The following is a 22,622-nucleotide window of genomic DNA, read 5'->3' on the forward strand; positions in this document are numbered from 1 at the left end:
CAGTAGCCTATAAAACTATAACTAAAATAATTGCGAACCGTTTGCAAGCTGTACTGCTTGAAATTATAGGCCCCTATCAAACAAGTTTTGTTCCTGGCCATCACATCATCGATAATATTGTTGTTGCCCAAGAAGTAGTCCATTCTATGCGAAGGAAGACAGGCAAGCGAGGGCTTATGCCTATCAAGGTTGATCTTGAGAAGGCATATGATCGGCTCAATTGGTCGTTTATATTCGAAACTCTTCAGTTAACTGGTTTTTCGATTCAGTTATCTAGGCTCATCATGGAGTGTGTTACTACAGTTAAAATGAGCATTAAGGGAATGGAGAGGCTATAGAGAAATTTTCTCCAGGGAGAGGAATTCGACAGGGAGATCCTCTATCTCCATATATTTTTGTGCTTTGCATTGAGCGTTTGAGTCATGGTATTTCTCAAGCTGTGAGGGAAGGCTGTTGGAAACCAATCCGGTTGGCCAAACAAGGAACTCCCCTAACTCACCTTTTTTTTGCTGACGATTTACTCTTATTTGCAGAAGCCTCAATTGATCAAGCCTATATCATTGACGAAGTTTTGGAGAATTATTACCGGAGCTCTGAAGCAAAGGTTAATAAATCAAAAACCAAAGTTTTTTTCTCTAACAATGTATCAATTAGAGATGGCTAGCGTATTGGTGACACTTTGGGTTTTTCAGCTACTAAGGATTTGGGCTCCTACCTTGGCATGCCTCTAATCCACTCGCGGGTGAATAAAGCTACTTATCAGTCCATTTTAGATAAGGTGGACATGAGGGTTACTGGATGGAATGCCGCGCATTTATCGTTTGTTGGAAGAGTAACTTTGGCGCAATCGGTGGTTCAAGCAATGCCCATTTATGCAATGCAAACAACTTTCCTTCCCTCTCCCCCCCGATGTGTCAGAAAATTGACACGGCATGTCGTCAGTTTATTTGGGATGGGAAATCGAAGAGGCACAAGATAAGTATGGTGGACTGGGACAGAATTTTTAAGCCAAAGATTCACGGTGGCTTGGGATTTAAAAAGTTGGATGTGATGAATCGGGCGTTGCTAACGAAGCTAACGTGGGAAGTTGTTTCGAATTCGGAAAAACTATGGGTAATGGTGTTTTGTTCTAAATATGGGTTGGATCTTGGAAACTTACCACTTACTCTTTCGGAGAAACAAGGGTCTCGGATTTGGATGGCTATTAGGAAAACGTGGGCAGACACCATGCATGGAGTTCGCTGGTCAGTTTGTAACGGGGTGAGAGCTCGGTTCTGGATTGACTACTGGGTTACAAAGCAAGAACCCTTGATAAATCTTGCCATTCAGCCAATCCCGCACGAGATTGTCAATGATTTGGTGAGTGAGTATGTAACCGAGAATGGGGGCTGGAACTGGCTAAAATTTGAACATTTGCTACCTAACTTTATCCTCATGCAAATTGCATCAGTTATGCCTCCCGCGCCTCAACTAGGAATTGATAAAATTTATTGGAGTTTTAACCCCAGAGGTGTTTTTACTGTCTGTTCAGCATATGATTCCATCTGCAGCCAAAACCCCGCCATCAAAGATGAAATTTAGAGCCTTGCATGGTCGTGGAAGGGACCCCAGTCTGTTCGGCTTTTCCTCTGGTAGATTATGCATGGAAGTTTTAAAACTCATGGCGAATTATCTCGACGTCATATTCCTGCGTCAATGGCATGTGATAGGTGTGGGGCACCGGTTGAAGACATTCTTCATGCATTGAGAGATTGCCCGTGTATCAAACGGGTATGGTTGTGTCTTATTTCAGAGGGTGATTATAACTCCTTCTTTCACGCTAATCTTCGGGAATGGATTGTAGCCAACCTTCAAAACAAGTCAAAGCTTGCTTCTCACATTCCTTGGGAGTGTGTATATGGGGTGGCCGTTTGGAGAATATAGTTTTGGAGAAACCATTTCATGGTCGAAGGAAAATTGGTGGATAGCTCAGCAATCATTATGGATGTTATGGCCAGAGCAAATGAAATTCATAGAATTAATACTTCTCAAATGAGTCAGCAACCGAGGAGAAATTGGGGAATGTACGATGGTTATGGCGGAGCTATGGGGCCTTTATCAAGGGTTACTCTTGGCGTGGGAGGCTGGCATAAACTTTTTGTTGGTGGAAGTGGATAGCCTGTGTGTTGCACAAATGATTTCTAAGCAGGTAGTCGTACCTAATGTTTCCTATACTTTAGTTGTTGCAGTACGGGATCTTCTTAATAGGAACTAGCAAGTCTCCCTAACCCACATCTTTCGTGAAGCGAATTCAGTTGTAGATTTCATGACCAATATGGCTCACTCACTCCCTAATGGGATACATTTATTTACTAGCCCGCCTGTGAATATTTATTCAGTTATTTTGCAAGACATGATTGTGGTTGCTAAACTCTGTTTTGTTCCATCTTAGCTCTTTTTATAGAGCCCTTATTAATCAAAAAAAAAAAATAACAACTCTATCCAAAAATAAATTTATTCATTAATTGAAGGATATTTTTAAAAAACTCGACTATATTGAAACTATTTCACAATAAAACATTCTCTTATGATCAATTAAAATTATAATATATTTTTTATTATTTATTATGTATATAATTATAATTTAAATTTTATTCTAAAATAACTCTAAAATAACCATAACCATTCATAAAAAAAATTTTGTAAGAGTTTTTAAAGGCGTCAACAGCTGAAAACAAATTCAATAGTGCTAGGGCTACAGCCCTCTAATAAATGCGTGGTATGACCTTTAAAATTATCACTCCAACGGGTCCCGCAGCATTGAACGGTTTGATGTGACTTCACTCTAACTCGGATGATGACATTTAACCCCACCAAAAAAAAATACGTGCATTTCACTCGCAGTAAAATCACGTGAACCAGTCATGGATTTCGAAAGGTGCATTTAATATTTAACCTGTCTTGTACTTCTGTTATTTTTTACTACATCACACACATCATAATATCATATGAGGATCTGACATACGTGGATGAATCCTGACTGTAGACTCTAAGAGTTGATGGTGACCCCAGTAACACATTACATGATGAATGGTAAAAAGTAATCAACTACTTGCATCATGTGTAATTATACTATTATTAATTAATTAATTATTTGCCAATTATATTTTTCTCTCTTCTTTAGGTAGGTACTTCTAATTCTTATTTCTCTGACAAATGGTTGGTCTTCCAGCGCGGTGTGTGCTGCTGTTGGGATCTCCAAGTGATCAGCCCGCCATGTCATTTTACATTTTCAAGGTCTATAAATGACTCTCAATGTATGGCAATTTCTTTTATTTCTTCTTAAAATTTTTTATTTAATTTTCAGCACGAAAGTAGATTTTTGCTTGTTTTTTCTTATTTTGCTTCTTGCTTTAGATTTTATATTTAGTGCAGTACCAGTGTATGTTTGTTTGTTTGCTTGATGATATGGGTTGGGAATTGGGATCTGAGAATTCTATCTAGTGCAAGTTAAACTTGAAAGAGAGTTTTTAACAAGTTAAAAGTTGGCTTTCATGTATGTTAGTGTTTTGTTATCTTTTAACTTTTTTTTTAATAAAAGAATTTCTTATCTGCTGTTTTCTTCGTTCTTTTTCTAAGGGGGCATGGCATTAGGGTTTAATGGATTTTTTTCCCCTAGCATTTTTTAGATTGGGTTAGGAAGTTTCTTTCCTTTTCTAGAAAAATATATTCTTATAGCTTTTACTGTTTTTCTTTCTTTCCTTTTTCTTTTTTAAAATATATATTAGTAAAGGCAAAGCTCTAATATTTTATTCTCAATTGCCGGCCGCCGCTTCTGATTTTACTCATGTTTTCTTTTTGTCAATCTTTCATTTTCTCATACTTTTGTTTAATTCTAGCTCTGTTAAGGTTTTGGATGATTAATTGTATGTGATAATGCTCCTTAGTTTCTGCTCAAAAGAATATGCCATTTATCTTATGATGTAAACTTTGCTTTCTCTTGTAAAGAAGGAAGAATGAATGGTCATTGATGTTATTTTAGCCTTTGAGTCGACAATCCAGATTGTGCATGAATTTGAAACTTCATTGGCTTTGAATAAAATTCTAGTTGGATCATGCTTCTCTTTAAGCTGCTCCAATATAAGTAAATATGGTAATTGAAATTCAAAGTATTGGTTGTTGTCCATCTGCCATTAGATTAAACAAAGTTGATTTTGGAAGTTCTATTAGAAGGTTTTCTGATTGTATTATTACTTTTTTATGCAGATATATAATCCTTGCCCAGACTCAATACAAATTTGCTTGACAATGAGAGAGAGCACACCTGTCAGCATTCGTGCAAATGGCAAGGCTGTCTACTAGCGTGCTCTCTACCATTGTCATAAAATTTGCTTAAAGCAGTTGAATATTGTCTGTCGGCACTCTATAATATCAACTGAACTGAAGCAGGTGATTCTGTATTCTTAATTTTCAAAGCTGAAATTCAGATTTGAGGTATTCTTATCATTTATTATAAAGGTTTGTAGTTTTTCTATCTTACGTCATATTATTTAGATTCATCAATTTTATTGTTGATTTTTATTGTAAAAGATGAATTTCAAATACTTTTGATGCTTTGAAGCAAGGTGGTGTAATAATTTTTAGAGTTAGGAAAAACAAAAAATTAACTGGCTAAGCATATTGTGTAAGTGTAAATAATTTTGAAATGGAAGAAACAACCAGCTCACTGCCATTAATATCTAATAGGATCTGTTGTTCTGGTATTGAGAGGCTGTGACCAACATGGATTTCCTTTTGTTGGTCCGAACATAAAGCATTCTTCATACATGACGCTAACATAGTATTTAGTGCTGCGAAGATGAAAAAAAAAATTGAAGGAGATTTTTAGTTGCTTTTCTCTATCCACTTCTTTATTTTGCCTATTTTCTTATGTTGTGTAAATATTTTGACTATTTCATTTTTTTTCCCTTTCTGAGAGAAATTTTTAGGTTTTAAGGTTTCAGCCTTAAGTTCTTTCTATTTTTTAGCACTTACTATAATACACAAGAATGTATGATGAATAAATTAAATAAAGAGGGTACATAACCTACAGGATATATTTTTTTTCCCCCACAATAATTCATATCACTATGGGTTTGGATTGTTATTGTTCCTCATATCATATTTATCTAGATATCAAACATTTAGTTTGGTTGATGGCCTAATGTCAATCAAGCACAATGGAACCTTTTTTTCAAATATATATATATATATTCTTTTATGGATCATTTTTCCTACCATTAATAAAATAAATAGATCATTGTTATAGGGTAAGTGAAAACTTTTACTCGATTTGTGTATTTCTAATATTTGTAAGTATTTGCTCTAATGTTTGCATCCCATCTTTTCCAGACAAGTATTCCATTTCCAATAATGCTATGCATATGAACTTGGGATATGAGGTGGTAATTGACTTAGCACCGTAGAGGTTGTTGTAAATTATTCTAATATTCATAGGAAAGTCTTACAGGGGTACCAAATTAACCAGCAGATCAGCTCTGATATGACTTTTATATTTCAAATTATGCATGTGTAGCATTAATTCTTCTAATTTAAGTCATCTGTGCAGCAATAGTAATCACTAATTAAGCAAGCTATCATACTTTCTTGTATGGTAATTGCCAAGCCACAATTTGTACGTTAGTATCGTTCATTGACGCCATGGAACATGTATGCACATGAAGTTATGGTTTTCTTGCTTCTGACTAAGTTGATGATATACTTCAAGTTTTATCTCATGCAGGTTTGCAGATTCAAAGATCTTGGGTTATTCTCGAATGCTACATCATCAAACCTTGCTTTTGTTTGAAAACTGGATTTTTTGGACATGGATGAAAGACTTATTCAATCTATGCCAAAGCTCAATCCGAAAAAACTCAATCTGAAAGAACTTTAAACTATACAAGTCTTTATCAAACATTATATTTACCAGGTTATAATGGATATAAAAATAGCAAAAGGTCCATTTGTTTTTGCATTTAGTATATGTATGCAATTTACTTTAGTGTTACAACAGTTTATATAACATTTTTTTTTTAAACCAGTGACGCATGTTTCATCTTGAACATCAGGGTCAAAAATCAAAATCTATACTTGGGCGGAGTTGAATAGAAAATCTGATTCACTTTCTGTGCCAACTGCATTAATTTGGCTTTATGGCTGGCTTCACTTGGATGAGGTAATCTGTACAATGAGCTTGGTTATTCATTCACTTTCTTGAACTGTTATATAAATGAAATCATTTTGCATTGTAGAAGGTTGCCACTGCCATGAGAAAAAAGATGGGCTCTATTATTGAGTATTTCCTTTTCTCTTTTTCTTCATTTGCGAGACACGTTGAAGTTCTTGCTTGATGGAGACGAAATAGGCCTTTTGATGGTCATTGAGCGGAATGGTTCATGCAAGGGTACTGCCTTTGATCTTTTGAATATCTTACAGTTGACTTCTCCATCATGTTACCTTGGAGATTCGGTTGATTGTAAGTCTAAACTCACTGCTTGTCCCTTCATGGAGACAAAATAGGTCTTTCATTCAGCCAACAATTTCTGTAGTTTTCTTAATAATTTCTAAACATTTGTTGATGTACCTTCACAAATAGAAAATCAATGAGTATACGATGGCTTGAAGAACGAGGTTGTTATTTGCTCATTGTTTTTTAGGTTTTCTACATTTTAATTTAGAAGTCTTTGGTGATTTCTCAAATTGGAAGGAAATGGAACCGATGTTATGCATATGGCAAGCATGTAGAGAATCCTGGCGAGAAAGTAGCCCGAACAGGAGTAATCGGCATATCATTTGAATCTTGGAAGAATCTTTTGCTGGTCAAGAGATGGATGCATGGCAAAGGAAGGACCTAAAGCTGCTGATTAATTATATTTTTTGTGGCGAAGTATTTTGGTTGTACATCCCAAATGCAAGTTATTCCTGTGTCTACACAGTCCCCGACTAACATACACATTAAGAAAGAGCTGCTTCTAATGCTGGGTTAGATACTTGTCATATATATAACTGCAAAGATTTCAGCATGCTGCATTTTTGCTGTCTTTTGTTTTGCACGAACTGTTGGATGTTGAAAAGTGTAATGAGTAACATTTTGTTGCGTCCTATATAATATACTCTTGATGATCACTGATTCACTAGGGCATTGAGTAACTTGTATGTGGAGGTATGGAGTGTAGTTTGAGAAACAAAAGTGCCGTTGGGTGGTGGTTTGAGTTAGCTTTTTACTTTTAAGTGGATGCTGGAGTCTTGGAGTCAGAAGTGTCCGCAAATTACAGAATGTACATCATAAAATTTTATTATCTCCGTCCTTGCATTGTATTTGCAAGAGAATTTTATCTGTAAATATAAATCAATATATCCCCCTAGTTTGGGTGGAATCTTACTTATCTTGGTTCTTTCTTCTATATGAATCAATAACCATATTGGTACTATTAAATGCCAACTAATAATCAATAATTTTATTGTTATTTTTCTTGTTTCTTCCTCATATCACACATACCATTGCATGAAAGCTTCCCTTATTTCAGTAAGATATACTCTATGTGATCCTATTATCTATGAAAAAAGTAATTTGGCAAAAACTGTACCATAAAAAAGAGTTTGGTGTGTGCTAAACGAAAACACAATATAATTTTCAACGAAATAAGAAGATTTGTATAGTTTTTAATATTTTTTAATCAAACTTTTTGTTGTGTTGTAAAGCTGTATTTTGTCCTTAGATTTATTAACTGGTTGCTTAAGGTAACATTTACATTTTAGATTTATATTTTGGATTGGAGTGAGAATCCTGAAGAGTGGGGATCTTGTGATTGAGAGTGTGGAGTAAGAGTGGGAGTAAGTTGTTTATTTACACTGAAATAGAAACATAGAATGAAGATCAAAATCTAATTTATGTGTTTACTTTGTCTTGGATTGAGAGTAAATAGTTTCAAATTATAATTTTACCCTTGTTAAAGAATTGTAGTTTTTAATTACAAAGTTAATAAAAAATATATTTGATGAATAAAAATTTATTTTATTGTATTTGTAAATTTATAATAATTATTAATATTCTTAATTATGTACATCACAATTTTTTATTAATTTTAATTTTAATTATGTAAATTAAAAATTATCGATAAGGGCAATATAAATAAAATTTTTTACTATTAACATAGTACGGAATTAATATTTTCTTAGAATAAACTATTTTTATTATTAATTATTGATATTAAATAAATATAATAATATTATATTTTTAAATAAATATAATATATAGTAATATTATTAATTTTTTATTAATATAATAATATTATTTATTTTATTTTATTAAATTTAATAAAAGAGGTATAATTTTATTCTAAAAATTGATGAGGCTCACGAAGTGAGATGCTCAATCCTCTCTCAAAATATGTAAATAAATACTCTCACTTCAAAAAATTTATACTACTCACTCTCACTTTAAAAAATAAACACAAAATAAATTTATAGGCAATATAACTTATAAAATTAATTAAGACTTTACCTGATGTGCGTGGCCTTACGTTTTCTAAAATATATTACGAACGATTATATAACTTTTAAAATCAAATCGTTTTTATGACTCTAGAACGGTGCGGGAAGCCGAAGGGTGAAAATAGTCGAATCCGGACTCAGAAACGAAAGCGACTCCTTTACCAATTGCCAGCTGTCCAGCATGCCTGCCTCACAAAGAACTGTCAAATCAACTCTAAGTTTTGTACCTATTACCCTATTAGATTCATGTGGATCCTCTTCAGTTGATCCCATTGGGTTGGGCTAAAATTATTTTCCACAAGGCCCATTTTAGACTGTTGTGCAGCCAATAATCTAGTTTATGATCAGTAAAGCTTACTGGCTTAGTGGGTGCAAAATGCTCACTAGCTAAGTGAGTCCAAAATAATTTCTATATTCTTATATAACTCAATAAGTAAGAAGTTCGATCTGATGCACGGCGGCATACGTGTTAAAATTTATTTGTTTGGATTATTTTTGTGAGTTGTGTAACCCTGTTAATAAATTCTTGATACATATTCCGTCGCGCACTATAACATGTGTGACAACACACATAACATCAAGATTTTAATAAATAAATATATAATGATTATAGATGTTTGGAATCTACTTCAGCACTCTGAGATGGATAGGTAATATTTGAAATGGTCTTACGTGATTGAAGATTATTAAAACGGACATATATATATATAATCTAGTAAAAGAGTGATGAATTAATGAAATGCAACCTAAAATGGATGCCCTACCTTAATGATAATTACAATTTACAATGAAGTACTAGTTTTTCTTTCCAATACCCCACCTTTCCAGAAAGCATTTTTTTGTAAATTGAAGGAAGCAAGAATATAACAAGAGCTAGAGTTGAAGAGATCCCTGTAATAAGAAATAAACCGCCAAAGTTGGCTAGGCTCAGACTAGATGGGTTATCACTAATGGAATCCTTATGCATAAAACTTGATTGTCTGTCAATAAACCATTCATTTTCAATCTTTGTAAGAGTCCCTTCTTCTCTTAACCTTGCAATAGCCTTTGATATGTCATGAACCAGTGGTGAACCCTTTTGAAAAACCTGGAGGATACATAAAAAATTCAGTTACACGTAATCTGTATGAGGTTAATTAGTTAAATATAATATTGTTAGTAGAGATACTCACAAAGCCAAAACCATTGGTACTGGTGGTATTCTTGGGTACAGTCAAGGTGTAATGGGCAGAATACTTGGCAAGGAAGGCCTTTATGTAGGGCATTTCATCAATAATGGCAGAAAAGCCACCATTTTTACTCCCCTTGGACAGAGCATTGGCATATTCTTCAGCAGAATTGTATTTCTTGAGCCTGGAATCTTTAAAATTTAAGTTGCTTAGAGCTCCTGGTACAACCCAGCCCAGATGAGATCCTATATTGTCTATTGAGGCCAACTTAATCTGTTCAATGGTTAACATAGAGGCTAAAGTTGCCGTGTAGCTTGAGCTCAATATAAGCACTACAAACAACCATACGATCACTACAAACTTTGACAAGTTGCTAAATAGCTTTTCCCCTGAAAAAAAAAAATTAATGCCCCTTTACAAAGTAATTAATTTATGTAATATATATATAATTAAAGTGTGTATGTGTGTGTGTGTGTGTGTGTGTATTGGGATACATATTACATATACGTGTACTTACTCTGAGAAAATACGAGTGTTGAGAAAGAATACCAAAATATCATCCCAAATTGTTGCGCCCGCGAACCTTGGAATTCATCATTGACTGGACGTTCAATAATCCAGACGACAAAACCAGTCCAGAGAAATAATGCTGCAGTGGTTAGCCAAAGATTTGGTTCAAGTGGCTTCAAGAAAATCCAAATGTTGTTGCTCTGATCAATTGGGACTATCATTCCAATGCCCATGTCCGTGTATGGCAATGTGAAATCAACGTACAAAGATCTATTGGCAGTAATTGTTGTATCCCCCACCACAGCATCAAATTCCTAGTTTATCAATTAATCATGGTCAACATGTGTAAAATAAAGTTAAATGTAAATTAAAATTTATAATATATATACTCGCTCACGTACCTTTAAATAAACCTGATGGATAAGATCATTATACGATCCAGCCATTCGTCCACTTTCATCCTCAAATGGAATGAACTGGTAAGGTACTTCAAACGTTAAAGAGTCAATGGCTGCCTTGAATACGTCTATACAGAAGCCTTCAACGATAAATGTTCCTTGAGGATCCCGAGCCGCAATATGGACAAGTTCTTTAAAAGCATTCACTGGAACCCCTATCCTTAACTTATTATTCTTACCACCACCTTCTGGAATGGCTGCAGATCCTCCTGGCCATATAACGGCTTCAAGTTCATCATCATTTGGTGAGGGTGAACTAATATTCATCTTGTTGAAGAGTACTGATGAATTCATTTCCTTTGAGATCCCAGTGATTGGACTCCAAAACCCAACTCTTTTTAAGGTCGTACCTATCACATTTACAATCTCAAATGCTCCTGATGAAGTTAATTTCCCGTTTATTAGTTGAAAATTACCGCTTAAACCCGTGAACCCGCTGTTTATTATCTGCTTGTAAAATGTTTCATCAGGAACCCGATCAGTTTTCAGCTTTTCTGATGCTATTGCCAGAATCCAAACAGTATCATATGCAAGAATCCCATATACATCTAATTCGGATACCGCAGCATTTGGATTATTTAGGTACAATTCCCTTCTCCACCTTACGGTGAAATTGTGAAGCTCCTTCGATGCTGGAACATAACGCTTGAAACCCAGAACTCCCTGCATGGACTCAACAACCGATGAGTCCATTGAATGCAGGAAATCCATAGTTGAAGATGTTATAATCCATGCATACCCTTTACTCATCATTCCTAACTTCTTAGCATTCAAAAAGAGATGAGATGCAAGAGCATGCGACATGTGCACCACAAATACTTTTGTTTCTAAACTCTTGAGCATTGAAAGCTTTTTGATGGCTTCATCACTTGTAGATGATGACTTAGAAATGGCCATCCTTCGAGCAATGTCAATATTGGCATCATGTAAAGAATCAAAAACATAAGGAATAGTATTATCAATCCCCCAAGTATTATCCTCATAGATGAGAATCACTTGTTTCCATCTGAAGACTGAGATAAGAGCAGCTATGCCTTGGGCTTGAGATTGAGAAGCTTCATCACCTTGATCAATTTGAACAGAATACGACGTCAAAGAATTAGGGAGAGCTGCAAAGAGAGAAACGACAGGAATTCTGGCTCTGGATCCTAAGTCCGCCAAAATTTGTGCCCCAGTTGGTGTCATTTCTATGCAAATTATTGCTTGCAATTCTACATTTTGCATGAGATTCAAGGCTGCACTTGAAATAGATGCAACTTTAATGGCAAAAATAATATATATAGTTGTTAACACAGATCTTATTCTATAAGATTAGAATATAGTTGTTTTTATAAGTTTCTGATGACATGTTTATGGTATAAAATTATATATATATATATATATTAAATGTATGTGTGTGTGTGAAAATTTTCTGGTAAGAGAATCCAAGAATTTAAAAAATGTAAGAAGATTTTTACAATATTGTAAAATCTTTTACAAAATTGTAAATGTGCGTTTTCACACTTTTACAATACTATAGTAAAGGTTTCACTACGTGTGAAAGTTGTCCTACGTTTTATAAAGTACGAAATTCATACACTTCAATCCAAAATATATATATATATATATATATATATATATATAATATACAGGCACTCTCATTTTTTTTTCATACACGCTAAGGTATACGGTTTAATAGTGTTTACACTAACTCAATTAAATCATATGACTTAATAGTATGTCCGCATAAAAAAAGGATAATTATCCACCGACCACCTATTTTTTCGGATTTTTTTCAAAAATACACAATTCTTTTTTTTTTGGCTGAATTTTACTTAAACTTAACATTTTTTTCATTGGTCCACTCCCGTTATAATACTGTTAGAACTTTGCTGACATTATAAGGGTAAAATTATCATTTCGCAATGACACAGAAGTGGCCAGATGCAAAACAATATAACTTCAAGTGGAGTTCAGAAAAAAAAAATTAAGAATTGTGTTTTTTTTTTAAATGTGAAAAAAAGGTGGTCGGTGGATAATTTACCTTTTATAGTTGAGGGTAAAAAAGTCATTTATACAATATTCCATTAGTTCTCTTAACAGTTTGAAGACAGAAGTGGATAGGTGCAAAATAATTTAACTTCAAGTGAAATTCAGTAAAAAAAATTATGTATTTTTGAAAAAGCTCGAAAAAACAGATGGTCGATGGATAATTTCCCCGAAAAAATGATGGCGTTCGCACTTGATAAGGACTATCTATATGAAAAAAATTTCAATCGAGATAAAAGTTTAAGATGGATTTATGATGTTGTAAATTGATTTTTACAACGTTGTAAACTGAATATTTATGCAGATTTACGTATGGTTTAGTTGTAAGAATTTTACTTTGGAGCTTTAGAGACTTAGGTTCCTATCTCTACAACCACATAATTTTAAATGTTCAAATTTCTTTTAATTTATTGTTATTACTTTTAAAATCTAAAAAGAAAAGAATAAATATGAGTTAAGTGAACAGTACAGAATAATTTCCTCCAATTTGAAATAAATTTTTGAACCAAGCCTCCCCTAATCGAATTGGTTAGGTCCGCCATTATGTGTGTGTACACAAATTTTACAATAAGGTAACCCTTAAATATATAGTGGGTTTTTAAGGTTCTGATGACATGTTTATGGTGTAGCATTAAATTTCATGTACTTCAATCCAATCTATCTACGCAATGCATGCTTGAAATTAACTATAGATTTATGCTTGAAATTAACTATAGATTTAAAGTCATGCATCTCTAATAAGTAATATGCCCGAGGATTTGAGTGGATGGTTTTTTAAGTAGTATTTTTTTGGCTAAAAAATTTAATTTGGGCTTAGCCGATCCCTGTGTTAATATACATGTATAAATAGGAAAAAAAACAACTGTGTACGGTGAAATAATGTTACCTGTAGATAAAGCATGAAGTGGATCACCTTGAGAATCCCTCGAGTGAAGAACAAGCCTTGTTTTGTAGTGAGTATTTAGGGCATAAAAATCAGCAATGGCCATGGAAATGCAGCTATTGCTGATCTTCCCTGACCATGATCGCATATCAAGGATGACTCCGACGTGCACTTCATCTGCAGTGAAACTTGTATTATTCTTGACTTTTTCAAGCTCCGAGCACGATGGACAGAGATGGATAATAAGCAAGATTAAAGATGAAAAAAAGGCTTGCTCCTTCTTCCCCTTAAGCTCCATCGATCAGCGCCTAATTATCATTGAAACCGAACTTGTTCATAATTATAGAATTAGGAGCAATGTCCACAGTCAATATCGAAATTAATAAAAAAAAAAGGTCCAAGTCTCCAAGAGGCAATACAAGATTGGGACAGCAAGAGGGAGTACGATTATTCTATAGTTTCACAAAAGAAAACTAATTCAAGACGTTTTAATATAGCAGCCTTTCTGGACTGGGTTCTTCAGGTTTGCTTGATGTGTGTTATGTGTCAACGTAACTGACTTTGTAATTGTTCTGTATAAGGAATCAAAGCCTTCCAAGATCTTTTTTTTTTTTTTCCTATTGTAGAAGTCAGCTAAATAAAGAATGAACAACTGAACCTGATCTATTTCGAGGAAGACCAAGGCCTCCAATACTAGACGAGCTTTGAAGAAAATTAATTCACTGCTTTTATTCATCTTTGGACTCAGCTAAATGATAGCAACAAGTGCTCACCCAAACATGCCAAACGAAGGTTCAGTGATTGTGCTCATTTAGTGGGGAACAGGATCTCTAAGCATTACTGAGTTTTTAATGATTTTTTGTCATATGTCTTTTAGTTATAGTGTATGGGTAAGATTTAATTTAATTTATTTTTTTATTTATTAACAATCAATCAGTAATTGAGTTATTTACTCATGACATAATCAGATCAGGAGAGAATCCTGATTCATTTTGTGAACCACTTCTAAAAGCGAATGAAAATTAAAAAATTGTTTGACTATAATAACTACTACCCTGACGAATAGGATTCCACAACAACCATGTGACAACGTGCCACATAAAAACAGGTCAGAGATGACCCGGGAGGTTAGGTTGCACCTTAAAGAACAACTGCGAACAGCTGTCGGAACAGGAGTTGACTACTTGAGTCTTTCATGAAAAAAATGGCTACTTAAATTGTGTATGTAATGGGATAGAAAAGTTAGCCAAGTGTGCACCGCTTGTTACCATTGGAAGATATTACACCGCTTGTTACCATTGGTTTGTGTGTGTGGAAAGACTTGGCTAAATTCTCGTCAAGTGTGGTAATAAATGGAGGCAAATCTGGTGAAAAAATGATCTGATGATGGTTGCTTTGGCTATGCACGCCGCTTGCATGTACACGAGACGGATGATTTATGACTTGAGCAACTTTTGATTGGTTGTTCAAGAGTCATCACCTTGAAACCACTGTGTCCCGAAATCAGTTAGCCTACTTTGTCTTTAGTACAAATAAATTTGAGTATGAGGCCTGCTATATTTAGACTGAGAGAAGACAAAATGAAGTAAGAAACAACTCCTTTCTTTCTTGTCCTCTCCGTGGGTTCAAGAAGAAGTAAATTATAAGTCACTAATCGGTAGCAACATGCTGACGTTCTGTCTTCATTTTGTCGTCCTTTAGTTCAGTTATCATTTTTCTTTGAGTATTGGTATTTGATCCGAAAAATCTGACACAACAGTAACAAAACAACTGTAAAATTATATGATACAAGCTAGTCAAGTCCTATGATACAATATTAAGTAAAACATTAGTATTATTTTTTAATTGACATCACAATACTATACAATTTTATAATTATTTTAATCGTAATTGTGTCACCATTAAAATTTATTATTATTATTATTTTTAATTATTATTTACTTCCTTAAGACTTCCCATATCACCAGCATTATAATAGTATATTGGTATTCTCAGTATTTTTCTTTCCTCTTTTTTCCTTGCAGTTGCTACTACATATATTTATCAATCAATTTTCCTCAGTAGCAGTGGAGGGAAGTGGTTGGTGTCTCACTATGGGACTCTTAAACCTCCATCCCAATAAATATGGTGAGGGTAGAATTGTTCTCTAATGAAAAATATAGTGGGGTAGATGTGTCAATTAGTATATTAAGTAGAATTTTAACCTATTCTAATAGAAATGACGTAGTCAACTCGTTGATTACGAAATATCAGTATTTAAATTAAAACAAAAACGCAGGGCAAGGCGAACAACGGGCAATACAAATATGTACATGTTATAGATGTAAAAACACTTTTGATAAGATATAAAAACAAAAAAAAATTATTTTGTTATTAGTATTTAGTAGTCATAACCAGGCAATTAATAGACAAACTTACATATTATATGTACAGGTCATAGATATAAAAACGTTTTTGATATGATATAAATAAATTATTTTTTCCTTATCCAAAAAAAATTATTTTGTCACCAGTAGTCGTGATCGCAGTTATTAATCCAAATACCAAATCACAAAATTCACCGTACAGATGGCAAACTATCTCGTTACTAGCCCAAGTGCCTGACTGACATACTATGGATCCTCGAGTTGACACCGTTAGGTTGGGCCATAAATTTTTCGAAGAGGCCCATTTCAGACTTGCCCAATCAATAATCTATTTTTAGTCAAGCTTAGTGGGTTCAAAATAATTTCTACACCAATATTACTCAATTAAATATATAATGACCAAAGATGCTTGGAATCCAAAATGAGTTTCACTTACAGCACTCTGGGATGGAGAGTTAATATCTGACAGGGCGTTGTGTGTGATTGAAAATCTTCAAAACACATATATATGGTGGATGATAATCCTATCCTACTATGAGTCTTTTTTCTTTTTTCTTTTTTAATTTTAAAGATCTTGTGACATATATTTTTAATGATGAATTTAATTTTTTTATTTTTTTTATTTATTAACCACCAATCATTCACATGTATTTTTATTCAATAGAGTTCAAATAATAAAAGAATCGTGATCCATATATAGTTTAGTAAAAGAACAATAAATTAATATAATACAATTAAAAGTATATGCCCTACATTGATTTCTTAACCTTATTTAAAATTACAATGGAAGTACTGTTTTCCTCAATTCTCCAGTTCTCCAGAAAGTCCTTTTATAAATTGAAGTAACTAAGGATATGACAAGAGCTAGAGTTGAAGAGATCCCTGTTATAAGAAATAAGCCACCAAAGTTAGCGAGGCTCAGACTGGAGGGGTTACTACTAGTGGAATCCTCGTGCATAAAATTACTTGATTGCTGGGTATTAAACCATACATTTTCAATCTTTGCAAGATTCCCTTCTTCTCTTAGCCTTGCAATAGCCCTTGATATATCATGGACCAATGGTGAACCCTTCTGAAAAACCTGGAATTAATATAAAATATAAGAAAAAAATTGACGGTATATATAAAATTGCTTAATTTTCAATAATATGCATGAAGTGTGTGTGTGTGTGTGTGCGTAATTTAAAGGAGATACTCACAAAGCCAAAACCATTGGTACTGGTAGTATACTTGGCTGCAGCCGTGGTGTAATGGGCAGAATACTTAGAGAGGAAAGCCTTGACGTATGGTATTTCATCAACAATGGCAGAAATGCTCCCCTTGGACAGAGCATTGGCATATTCTTCAGCAGAATTGTATTTCTTGAGCCTGGAATCTTTAAAATTTAAGTTGCTTAGAGCTCCTGGTACAACCGAGCCTAGTTGAGATCCTATATTGTCCATTGAGGCCAACTTAATCTGTTGAATGGTTAACATAGAGGCTAAAGTTGCCGTGTAGCTTGAGCTCAATATAAGCACTACAAACACCCATACGATCACTACAAACTTTGACAAGTTGCTAAATAGCTTTTCCCCTGACCAAACAAAAATTATTGAAAGAAAAAAATTAGGGTCTAACTACAATACCTCAGAGTTACGTAACCCACAGCATACAAATGGGTTAAAAGTCAATAAAAGTTGTTAGAAGCAAAAAGAAAAAAAAGTCAATAAAAGTTGACAAAATTTATCATTTGACATTGTCGAAACTGTCGTGTTGGGTAGGGATAGTCATAGCCGATCGAGAAAATAATTTCATTTAGATAGAATTTAATTTCTGTAATATATATGAAGTCATATACATACTTATATTGGGATAGGTGTATGTACTTACTCTGGGAAAATACGAGAGTTGAAAACGAATACCAAAATATCATCCCAAATTGATGTGCCCGTGAACCTTGGAATTCGTCGTTGACAGGACGTTCAATAATCCACACAACGAAACCGGTCAAGACAAATAAAGCGGCAATGGTTAGCCAAAGATTTGGTTTCAGTGGCTTTAAGAAAATCCACATGTTGTTGTTCTGATCAATTGGGACTATCATTCCAATGCCCATGTCCGTGTATGGCAATGTGAAATCAACGTACACAGATCTGTTGGCAGTAATTGTTGTATCTCCCACCGCAGCATCAAATTTCTAGTTTATCATATAAATCGTGATCAAAATGTCGTACATGTATAAATGAAAATTATATATAAATTATAATTTGTATTTATGTATGTGTGTGTGTGTATTAGGATATAATGTCACGTACCTGAAAATAAACCTGATCGATAAGATCAGAATAAGACCCAGCAGCCACTCGTCCACCGGCATCTACAAATGGAATGAACTCATAAGGTACTTCAAATGTTAAAGTGTCGATGGCTGCCTTGAATACGTCTATACAGAAGCCTTCGACGGTTAATGTCGAGTTGATGGATTGAGGATCCCAAACTACATTAACGAATTCTTTAAGTCCGTTCACTGGTACCCCAATCCTTAACTTATTAATCTTACCAACACCTGCTGGAATGGCTGCAGACCCTCCTGGCCATATGATGACTTCAAGTTTATCATTTGGTGAAGTTGATGAAATAGTATCCATCTTGTTGATGAATACCGACGAATTCATTTCCTTTGTCATCCCAGTGGTAGGATTCCAAAAACCAACTCTTTTTATGGTTTTGCCTATCACATTTACAATTTCAAATTCTCTTGATGAAGTTAGTTTCCCGTTTACAAATTGAAAATCACCGCTTAAACCCCTGAACCTATTGTTTACTATCTGTTTATAAAATATTTCATCAGAAACTTGACCAGTTTTGAGCTTTTCTGATGCTTTTGCTACAGCCCAAACAGTATCATATGCAAGAATCCCATATGCATCTAATTCGGAAACCTCAGCATTTGGATTATTAAGGTACATTTCCCTTCTCCACCTGAGGGTGAAATTGTGAAGCTCCTTCGACGTTGGAACATAACGCCTGAAACCCACAACCCCTTGCATGCTGGACTCAACAACCAATGAGTCCATGGAATGCAGGAAATTCATAGTTGCGGCTGTTGCAATCCATACATACCCTTTACTCATCATTCCTAACTTCTTAGCATTCAAAAATAGATGAGATGCAAGAGCATGCGTCATATGCACTACAAATACTTTCGTGTCTAAACTCTTGAGCATTGAAAGCTTTTCGATGATTTGATCATGGGTAGATGATGCCAAAGAAATGGAGGTCCTTCGAGCAATATCAATATCATTATCATGCAGGGAATCAAACAAATAAGGAATAGTATTATCGTTCCCCCAAGTGTTATCCTCATGGATGAGAATGACTTCTTTCCATTTGAAGACTGAGATAAAATCAGATATGCCTCTGGCTTGAGATTGAGAAGCTTCATCATCTTGATCAATTTGAATTGAATACGAGGTCAAAGAATTAGGGAGAGTTGTAAAGAGAGATATGATAGGAATTTTAGCTCTGGATCCTAAGTCTGCCAAAATTTGTGCTCCAGTTGGCGTCATTCCGATACAGATTATTGCTTGCAAGTCTACATTTTGCATAAGATTCGAGGCTGCACTTGAAAATAGATGCAACTTTAATGGCTACAATAAAATATATAGATTTATATAACACATAGATCTTGTTCTATAAGATTACAATGAATTATAGCTCAGATTTGTAAGGTTCTGATGACATGTTTATGGTACAAATAAAGTTTCACATACTTCCATCCAATCTATCTGAGCACGGGATACGTGAAATTAATTAACGAATTTATGTTATATGCTGTAACAAGTAGTATGCCTTAAGGTTTAACGGAGTGATTTTCAAACAACTTTTTTAGCTAAAAATAGTTAATTGAGATTTACCCCTATCTTTTTCTTTTTTGAAAAATGAAGCAGTATACGGTGAAGTAATGTTACCTGTAGTTAAAGCATGAAACGGATCACCCTGAGAATCCCTCGAATGAAGAATGAGGCTTGTTTTGCAGTGAGTGTTTACAGCATAAAAATCAGCAATGGCCATAGAAATGCAGCTATTGGTGATCTTCCCTGTCCATGATCTCATATCCAGGATGATTCCAACGTGTACCTCATCTGAATTTAAACTTGTATTATTCTTGACTTTTTCAAGCTCCGAACTCGATGGATAGAGATGAATAATAAGCAAGATCAAAGATAAAAAGAGCGCTTGCTGCTTCTTCGGCGTAATCTCCATCAGCGCTCAATTATCATTGAAACCGAACATGATCATATATATATATATATGTATATATATAATTAGAAGCTACTTACATCAGTCAACATCTTATAGAAGAAAAGCGAAGTTGAAGAAGCAATACAATATTGGGGCGGTAGATGTATTATACTAGATTGTATTATAACATATTAAATGTAATATAATAAATTGCACAATGTGTTTTAATATTTTGTACTATTAAATACTATTAAATCATTATTATTAATTTTTTACTAAAAATATAACAACCACTTGCAGCCACCATTTGCCATAACTAACGACTGGTAGAATTTATTAATTTTGTCTGTTTAAGTCGTATTTTATACCACTGAATCCTTGTCATAAATTCTATGCAACGGTCAAAGCTTTTGTTGTGAATATACGTCTAAATTTTGGACTTCAAAACTTTTACTTTTGATCTACTTCAAACGAAAGCTCCAGTTCCAATAATGTTGGTGTCATTGCATAGAGCCGGAGTCGAGGATTCCAACAGTGGTAGATTTGACATCCAAAGCTTTTGAAAAATGACGGTCGGTGACAAATCACTATACCAGTGGTTGTTCATGGTGGTTGTCGGCGGACGGCATTAATTAATGAAAATATATTTAAACAATTAAATTAAAAAAAAAAAAGAGCACGGACCTGTTCAAACACCCTGGGGGGGAGTGATTCTGATTTTGCTGAACTTAGAATGCAAAGGTCAAGTGACCAGAATAGTTCAATATTCATCTAACAATTGGCCAAACGAGCTGGTACCGACCAGGCCTACCCGCATGCCAAACATGACTTAATAAATAAATAAAATTATTCTTTTAGTTTGACCCCCAAAAAAAAAAATAGTTAGCAGCCTTTTGAAAAACTGAGTCGCTGACTCGCTGTCCTACGGGGGGTTGACCTGAGTCTGTTTACCATTTATTGGCATAGAAGAAAATGGCTATCCTCAATCAAATTGGCTTGGTTGCAAAATGGGGGAAGTAGTTGGAGTTCGAAAATGGAATTCTCTGCCTTCTTCCCAAACATTAGGGATGGCAAAAATTCCCACGGGGACGGGTATCCTTGGGAATTTTCCCAATTCGGGGAGAGTATGAGGATAATTTCATATTCAATTTCTTATTCGGGGAGGGGGCGGGGAAATTTTTTTACCCAATTTCTTATTCGGGGAGGGGACGGGGATGAGGTGGAATCCCCATCCCCTCCCCATTTCCCCATTTTAATTTTTAATTTAATTTTAATTTTTTAAAATTACTAGTAAATAAATTATAAAATTTAAATTATAAAATTATAAATATTGGTAAAAATAAAAAATATCAAAATATTTATATTATTAAACTTTTAGGCCTAATTAGCTAATTAAAGTTCTAAATTTTTATTTATGACATTAAAAAGACCGAGTAGATTTTATTAGCCAAACATTTTTTTTAATTTTGATATTCTTTAAATATTTTACACTTAAATCTATTTTTTATTTAATTTTAGATGTTATAATTGCCCACAGCGAATCACAATTTTAATATCTAATCTAATCTAATCTAATCTAATATTTACTTTTGATTTGCTCCGATTTAACTATTATGTTGTAAAGGGAATAGTCGATTTTATTTGTAACAATTTTGTATTAGACTATTAATTTGTTCATGATAGTTTGTAAAATAAGTTTGTATCCCTTGCATGTTGCGTTACTTACTAATTTAATGTATGTGACTTTTGTAATAGATATTAATGTAAGATATATTTCGAACTTTACTTTTATTTGAATTTTTTATTTTAATATGATTAACTCAAAATCGAAAAAAAATGTATTAGTTATTTGGGGATCGGGGACCCTCGGGGATCCCCTGTTATTATTCGGGGAGGGGATAGAGATTCTCTCAAGTAATTCTGACGGGGACGGGGAGGGGATGGGGACATACGCAAAATATCGGGGATGGGTACGGGGAGATCGGTCCCTTTCCCTCCCCTCCCCATTGCCATCCCTACCAAACATACAGTGAGAGTAGAATCATCTCCCTTGAAAAAATAATATGGGTAGAAAAAATATTCATCGTAAAATAAAAATTTAGACTGTATTATATTCTCTACACCCATTAACGTACTCTCAATTAAATTTTAAAAATTAAAATTTCGCTTATTAAACCCACTCAAGTGCCAAAAGCACCCTCAAGACTTCAAAAGAGTGTTCAATGATATACCCACATTTTTCAATTTTTTTTTCTTTTTGATGCATTTTCTCCTTTCTTTACACCAAACTGCTAACTAAATCCATTAATTTTAGTCAAATCAATTTTCTATTCTCATTTTAATTCTTCTTTCCAACTTTCCCTCATAATCTGGTCATTGGCAAAAGCAACGAATCTTGACATCATTTTTCATGCTTCTCCACGGAGTGACAAAATTTCATTGATCCTTTCTGTTTTTGTACAAGTCAACC

General features: G+C 34.1%; 2 protein-coding genes across 2 annotated transcripts; both read right to left on the reverse strand.

Annotated features, from left to right (window-relative positions):
- Positions 1-8,596: 8,596 nt before the first annotated feature.
- On the reverse strand, positions 8,597-13,860 carry LOC18051644 (glutamate receptor 1.2). Its single transcript, XM_006447893.2, has 6 exons — positions 13,566-13,860; positions 10,595-11,886; positions 10,201-10,507; positions 9,687-10,072; positions 9,330-9,601; positions 8,597-8,699 (listed from the first exon to the last, which is right to left on the reverse strand). Exons 1-6 carry the CDS (start codon positions 13,858-13,860, stop codon positions 8,597-8,599), a joined length of 2,655 nt encoding a protein of 884 aa, XP_006447956.2.
- Positions 13,861-16,706: 2,846 nt separating this feature from the next.
- On the reverse strand, positions 16,707-19,996 carry LOC18051645 (glutamate receptor 1.2). The gene is made up of 5 exons (XM_024190905.1): positions 19,879-19,996; positions 18,223-19,526; positions 17,798-18,104; positions 17,128-17,501; positions 16,707-17,009 (listed from the first exon to the last, which is right to left on the reverse strand). Exons 1-5 carry the CDS (start codon positions 19,979-19,981, stop codon positions 16,707-16,709), a joined length of 2,391 nt encoding a protein of 796 aa, XP_024046673.1. The 5' UTR covers positions 19,982-19,996.
- Between the last annotated feature and the right edge of the window lie 2,626 nt (positions 19,997-22,622).

This window comes from Citrus clementina, unplaced genomic scaffold (assembly GCF_000493195.1).
Source record: "Citrus clementina cultivar Clemenules unplaced genomic scaffold, Citrus_clementina_v1.0 scaffold_2, whole genome shotgun sequence".
Classification (NCBI taxonomy): Eukaryota; Viridiplantae; Streptophyta; class Magnoliopsida; order Sapindales; family Rutaceae; genus Citrus; species Citrus x clementina.